Here is a 7,661-nt window from a genome sequence, read left to right as displayed (position 1 = left end):
AGGGTCACTATCAGCTGAATAACAACAACAACAGCAACAACAAAAACACCATACACACACACACACAGAAAAAAGACAGCTGAATCTTGACAGATCAGGAGCATCTCGAGTTATCCCACATTGACTTAAAGACAGACAAAGACCAAAACAAACAAATCAAATCAAACAAATTGTAAAAAAGAAAGAAGGCTCAGTTCAAACTGGGTCAATGAGAAATGAAATGCAGTGCAAACCCCTACCCTCTCCACATGTAATGTCTGGATCACTTAAGCAGTGATGGCTGACAGGCTTTTGTCAGGCTCTCTCTCTGTGACATCACACATCAGCTCCATTTCATTTTGATTCATGCAAACCTTGCCGAGCTGGCCCAGAATGCCAAGCCATGCTTAATTAAATAGTTGTAATGCACTGGGGTCGCTGAGGACGGGTTTCCTCTTTTGTTGGCTTGTTTAAAACATCATGACAGAAGTGATCCTTGGAGAAAGAGGGGGAAAAAACTGTACCCCTTGCAGAGGGACATGCTTTGTAATCACCTCAGGATGTGGAAATGCTGACGTTTGAAAAATCTGCAAGCTTTGGGAATAGCCCCAGCAAGGTAGCACGTGGGGCTCTCCGGGTAGACATTTTAATTAACGGTGCAGAATAAACCACACATGTTTTTGCACAGATGGAGAGAATAACTCATTATTGAGATTCATTTTAAGTCCCTACAAGGTGCTGAGCAGCTCTGATCCAGCCAAAGAAAAAGAGTAGAGTGATTCCTTTCCTCAAGACATGGGGAGCAGTCAACTTTGCGATAAAACACAACTTCATCATGTTTCTCGGTTGTTGTCCAATTTTTCTCCCTCTCTCTCTCTCATGCACTCGTTGATTTTTATGGACATGACACAGGATATTCCTACATGATAAACATCCAAGTTTTCAATTTACAAAGGTTGTCCACATTCTCCAGTCGACTTCAGTGAAATAAAAAAAGTTTTGGGACAATAGCGATCAACATCCCATAAATTAGGGATTAGAGAATGTCAATGGGTTAAGGAGACGTCCCTGCAGATCTTGGGGTTTATCCCAACCGCAGAGATATCCCCTCACCCCTCCTGTTCCGCATGGTTAGGTGAGCATGTGTGTGTGTGTGTGTGTTTGTGTGTGGCATGGAGTCTGGAGTGTGTTTACAGTACTGTATCTCTTGGAAAGGAGTCAAGTTTGCAGCTGCAGCCCCGAATAATTCATCGGTCCCCTCTGCGCCCGGGAGGAGCCACAGGTAGTTGATGAAGTGGCAGTGCCAAGCGTCCCAACTGGCGAAGACAAAGCGCAGCTGCTGAGAGTCAACGCGGCCAGATGCCGCCGCCGACGTGCCATGTGTTCCAAGCAGGGCAAGAGGGGGAGAGCGGTAACGCGTGCCAAGATATCCTCATCTGGTGCCAACCTGACACATGTTCTGGCAACTCCCCACGATTTCCTGCTCTCGACTTGGCTCTCAGTGGAAGAACAAAGAAAAAAAGGGGGCGTCTCTCTTGTCTCCTCCTCCCGACTCCTTCCTGATGAGACTCTCTCCTTGGTGTTTCCAGCCTGACGATTGGAGAGTTTTGGCGCCCGCTGCCGGACACACTGCTCTGCACGCTTCGCTAAAGTGGCGCGATGATGCTAGCTGGCTGGTTGGCAGCCAAAGTGCCAAGCGCCAAGCGTATGTTTACCAGATCCCACCACCACACTGCCCACCCCCTCAACCCCTCACTGGGCTCCCTCAGTGCGCCCCCTTTGTTGGTCTTCACTGATAATTGTGGGGTTAGCATTCCGTATTTTCCGCTTGCCCAATGCCAAATGTGAGGCTGATGTCCAAAGCCAAGCTGCAGATGCTAATCTGATTGATGATGGGTTTTTCCCCCTCTTTGCTTGTTTTCAATCTTCCACCGTTTCTGAAGAATATGCTTCTCATTTTAGTTGGGTCAAACAAAAATGCCAGCATTAAGACTCGAATCCACAGAGACTGTTTTTTGAAGTATTCCCAGATAGAGACTTAAGCTCATCTGGTGAGATCCTCTCCCTGTGTGTTTGCTTCCTGTGTGCATGGAAGGATTGGTCTTTGACGATACTACTGCACAAACTGGAGGGGAGATCCAGAGACAAAGCTCCCAGTTTGCAGGAACATGCCATCCTCGTTTGCAATGTAGGGGTTTAGGGAAGTGAAAACTTATTGAACGAGTGCCATGTCTGAACAATTCTTATCTGAGGCCCGCGACTGCCAGCTGGTGGCTGAGTGTGCCCGTACTGTGAGACGTGCCAGAGCCAGTTGGCATGCTGGCACCTTGGCACAGCATAACCGATGGCAAGAGATCTCTCCTGGTATGAATCCACACTTTTTTTTCTTTCGCCCACTTTAATCTCTCTCTCTCTCTCTCTCTCTCTCTCTCTCTCACACACACACACACACACTTGGCTGCCATTTTGCTGAGGTGACACATCCGTCTACAGGGAAAATATGACATGACCATGCACTGTGAGGATGGCAACAGCCTAGCACAATTTTTGACAGAAAAAAATCAATTCAGGACGTAATTGCATGACAAAATGTGCCTAAAAGAATGACATAATGTAAGCTTTTCAACACCTGTTTTTATGTCAGCTGAAAAAGCGTAAAAACTAAAAAAGGCTCCAGGCCTACAATAACAGCAACACTCTGAAGGAACAGTGCACACAGTGTGCAACTGAAGAAACTTGCCCATTCCCTAACTTATCTGTGTCTATTCTGTGGGTTCTTTGTTTCAGATAGTTCCATGCATTTGCTGATATTTGCAGTTTCTGACAGATGGATGTAAAATAAATACAATGGCAGGAAAAGGGACCAGATGCACATCATGCAAATGAATAACTCTATGCTTTAATCTTGTTGTCAGAATTAGGCATTGTAGCTATTGACAGATTTTTAAGAAATTGTCGCTTTAAAATTGACCATGAAGCTTTGAATTTGACCTGGTTATATTCATGAATGTTTTCAAACAACGCAATAAACTTGAAGCATAGCAACAAAAAAATAACTGTTTTGGTAAAAAAAAAAAAATTGCAAACTTTTTCGTTCAACGATTTTGACAGACAGAACGTTCAACGGTGCTTCTGTTTCTACACGGAAGGAAATGATGACGTACTGCACATGACTTTTGTGTGGGTAAGCTGAATTCTCTGACCATACAGTTTTCCCCCTGAACCATTACATGCCCTTGTATACAAATAGAATGTGTTCTCGGTAACAGCAGATATCGCAGATACAGATGATAAAGTTGGCAGCTATTGCAGATCCGTCTAAAACCAGCTGGTTAACGAACGAGCTTACTAGCATGCTAGCTAGATGCTAAACGTTGCCTGTAAGCTCGGCCAGTAATGTAGCAATGCTATCTAGAGACCATTGTACCAACTACTTTAACCACCCACGTTTCTCTTTTGGTATTTATGAATAAGAAGGCTACCTGTCTTCGATCTTTGCGGCAACCTGTGCATTTGTGTCTAGGTTAATGACTCAAAAAGAGACACCTAAATTGTTTTTCGGTGCTGAATCGTGCGATAACATTTATTGAAAGCCATCTTCATCGTTTGTAAAGTACTGGCAAGGAGGTTTGTCAATATCAGACATAGGCACACCTGTCACTGTGATGATCATTACTGTTACTTATGTTTAATTTACTTAATTATTAAAAGCCTTACTGTTTAACACATATCACCAGATGACTTTATAACTTATTGGTGTTATGCGTAGACTTCATTATAAAACATATTTGTTTTGAAGGAGAAAAAAAACACAAGAGTGCATATTAACAGAATCTTGTGATATTTCCAGGTCCTCAAAGATGGTGAGCTGACAGACGTGTGAATGAGCCTATGGTCACTTACTATGTTGCCGTTGACTTCACTCATGGGTTGTTGCCTGGCAAGAAGAGGAAGCTCGTACAGATGGATGCTGGGAAATGTAGTGCAGTGGAGGGCATTTGTGACTTCAGGACTCAGGCAAGCCTCTGCCACACCAGGACGTAAAGTCTCCCCTGTGTTCTCACGAGCCTTGGGATTCGGAGACAAGACTGCCATAGTGGACAGCAGTGGTAGCCATACTTACAGAGCCCTTTATGCCAGCAGCTGGGGTTTGGCTTCCCGCATCGCTCAGACACTGGGCTGTGAGTCTGGAGATGTTGGTGGCCAGCGAATCTCATTTTTATGTGCAAACGATGCCTCTTACAGCGTGGCGCAGTGGGCATCCTGGATGTGCAGAGGGACGGCTGTACCCCTGTACAGCAAGCACCCACCCTCAGAGCTGGAGTACATCGTCACCAACTCCCAGAGTTCACTGTTAGTAGCAGGGCATCCATACGGTGACACACTGGAGTCTCTGGCTCACAAACTGGACCTCCCGTTTCTCCAGCTGCCTGTCACCTCCAATCTGGTTGCCCTGGAGACCGCTGATACAGAAGGACTCCTGGTCCTGGCTGAAACTGATTGGGCAGAGAGGCCGGCCATGATCATCTACACCAGCGGGACCACAGGCAGGCCTAAGGGAGTCCTCCAGACCCACAGCAACATACAGGCCATGGTAAAAGACTACAGTTTTTCTTCTTCCTCATTATCGCTGATCTACAAAAAAATTCCAGATTGCTCTTTGTGAAATAAATCAAGCAGTTTACCCATATGTTTGCACGATTCTGCCCAATGAATACCACATGGGCAATAGAGTGAAGACCATACGAGAAAGGGAGATGTTTTGCCTTTTTCTGTACAGTACACTGCTTTTCAATAGCTTTGCTATGTTCTCTAAAAGGGGCTTTTCACCTGAAATGTACTTAGATGAATTGAATGATATGCTAATTATTATTGCATCCTTTTTTTTAGGATATTGTAAGATAATGTAGTTGTTGAAATGTGGTAGTGGTCAGTGGAGTGCTGACAGGAGATTGCTGGGAAGGGCTCTGTCTGCTTGCCCCGAGCAGGCCAGCTCTTTGCTCTGCCTAATCTGATAATGTGCACAGTGTCATTTTGCTTTAGTTTCACATGAGCACACTTCGAATAATCACTCGAATCATTTCATTACGTGTGATACTTCAGGCAGTAGAGGATTTACTCTTTCTCTCTTTTTTCATGACTCTTTTTTTGTTTTCTGTCTTCCTTCCTTTCTTTCACCCTTTCTTCTTTTGTCTGTTTGTCTAACTATTTTTATCTTTTGTGTGTTTTTCTTCCTGTTTCTGTCTGCCTCTTTATTTGTGCTTTTCTTTTTTCTTTCTTTCTTTCTGTATCATTCATTAGCTTACATGTGTTTCCTAAGACAGTAGAGGATTAACTTTCTTTCTTCTTTCATAATTTTTTGTCTGTCTGTCTGTCTCTATTTTTGCCAGTTTATCTGTGCTTTTCAAAAAAAAATTCTGTTCACCTGTCTGTCTATCTTTTCCTTTCTTTCTTTCTTTCTGTTTTTCTCTTCTTTCTTTCGTCGCTCTCCAACCCAAAAGCTTGACCTGCATGCCCAACAGAGTGGAAAATTAGATCACTCTCAATTAAGGAGGAGCTTCATTTGAAAATGACATGCTCAGGGAGCTCGGCAATGGCAGAAGGCTTGACTTCTGGCACCCGCCACTCTCATTACATCCAGCTGCTTGAGAAACTCGCAGCTCGCTGGAAGGCGTTAAGTCAGCTAACCGGCGGCAACACGGTGAACTCTTGCCACTTACTCACTACTGCCTGATCTCACTGCACAGAGACAGGCGACCATATGCAAAGCAGGGGCGACATTTTTACCCCATTGCTAATATTAAATGACTTAAACTGTGTGCTCAGATGCATGTGTCACATACCTACATGGGAAAAACGGTTACAGAGAAATTATGCAATAAAGGTTATTACAAATAACTTAATATTTTTGTATGAAATGATATCTGGTTTACTAGGAGTTTAAAAGAACAAATAATGTAAAAAACAAATTGACCTCCTCACAGTGCATTGTCATGTCTGACCTATTTATATTAATGAGTGCGGGGGGGACAGATTGGGAATGGTTGATAATGTGTAGCATATTGTTCCATGGCAGCCTTGTCTCTATTTGTCAGTGTGGCTTGTCACAGACGTGGACTAGAAGGGGTGAGGGTATTGCTTCCAGCGCAGGCAGGCTACACAGGCAATTGGGTGTAAATCATTTTGAACAAAGGGCCCTGCTGACCTCAATGGGAGGCGAGTGCATGGAGGAGCAATTCTGCTAAATGTCTGACAGGCAGTCATCAGCCCAGCAGCACATGATGGAGACTGCCATGTCCACGAGCCTGTGCGCTATGGCGTGACTTGTTTGTTTCCCTCATCCACACACTACAGTGACTACAAAAGCCTAGTGTCGGAGATGCGGTGTGTGTTGTGCGTGTTGATTCTAGGTTACGCATGGTAAGCTTCCAGCTCCATCTCATACCTGTCTAATTGGAACCATGGGATATGATGTCTGATTGTTCTGTAGTGTTTGATGAACTCCCGCTCTGAAACGTGTATGTCCATACCCAAGACAGGACGTGTAGTACCTTTCCTCCTGTCTGTCCTATTTCCAATGAGTCTTTATGTCTTCCGTTGTAGGTCCAGTGTCTTGTGTCAGAATGGGGGTGGTCGAAAGATGACGTCATCCTCCACACTCTTCCTCTCCACCACGTCCACGGCATCGTCAACAAGCTGCTGTGTCCGCTCTCCGTGGGAGCCACCTGCTTAATGCTTCCTGACTTCCACCCTCAGAAGGTATGGCATGTCCTCACAGCGCCCTTCTACCTTTAACACAGCTGGGCAAATAACATTTGACTGGCGTGGACAGAACAACATTCAGGCACTTTTGTTTTGCTTGAGTTTGCCTCCCATTCCTCTCTTTTATTTTTTTATGATTGACTTTTTATTGACACCATTTATGCCATTAAGACATGTAGGACAGGAGTGTGCCAGAACACGCCTCCCATTATTCTGATGAATAAGTGACTTATAAATAGGGTCACATCAGGTCTGTCATTGAATGCAGAGATTCAAGGCAATCAATATATTGATTAGTTCCTTGCTTTTTGGGTTTGTCATTGATGTATAATGTCTGTAACCCTTTGAAAAATAGTCAAAACAAGCATGGCCACCAATTATTACCAAGCAAACGCCAGCAAACTAACAAAGTATCAGCTTATCCCTTTGTGTTTTCTAGATTGGTCCCATACAGTCCAGTTGAATCCAGCCATGCACCTATGTTTGTCTTTTCAGTATTGCTTGTTAGGGCCGCAAATAGCTGCACCTCGGTCAGTATTTGTGATCGTTTCGCCGCTGCTCTGACCATTACTCATTAAGTTGAAGTTGTTAAATGGAGAGTCCTGGCCATGTAATGGACTTCTAACTCTTCACGCCAAGCTCCACTGACCCATGATCCTCTCCTCCCTGCTCCCCCCCTTTGGGACCTCTTTTCTCAGACCTGCTCAATGAAGTTGTGCACGGAGGTGCTGGAGGGTGGAGGAGGTGGTGGTGTGTGTGATGGGGTGTGGCGGGGCGGAGTGAGGTGGGGAGGGAAGGAGAGGAGAGGACTGAGGGGGTGTTTCTGTGTGTGTGTGTGTGTGTGTGTGTGTGTGTGTCTGTTCAACCTTATCGGTTACTTGTCAGAGAGCCGCACTAATTGTAGCCGCGTTGCTGTGCTG

General features: G+C 44.8%; 1 protein-coding gene across 1 annotated transcript in view; it reads left to right on the top strand.

Annotated features, from left to right (window-relative positions):
- Window positions 1-3,123: 3,123 nt before the first annotated feature.
- The window catches only part of acsf3 (acyl-CoA synthetase family member 3), a 43,772-nt gene continuing 39,234 nt past the window's right edge, over window positions 3,124-7,661 (top strand). Inside the window, exons 1-3 of the mRNA XM_080843819.1 lie at window positions 3,124-3,163; window positions 3,830-4,573; window positions 6,583-6,738. Coding sequence (XP_080699945.1) covers window positions 3,863-4,573; window positions 6,583-6,738 — 867 coding nt within the window. The 5' untranslated portion in view covers window positions 3,124-3,163; window positions 3,830-3,862. The remainder of the gene's footprint in view (window positions 3,164-3,829; window positions 4,574-6,582; window positions 6,739-7,661) is intronic.

The sequence above is a fragment of the Sprattus sprattus genome, assembly GCF_963457725.1.
Source record: "Sprattus sprattus genome assembly, chromosome: 8".
NCBI lineage: Eukaryota > Metazoa > Chordata > Actinopteri > Clupeiformes > Clupeidae > Sprattus > Sprattus sprattus.
This window is presented reverse-complemented; position numbering and strand designations above follow the sequence as displayed.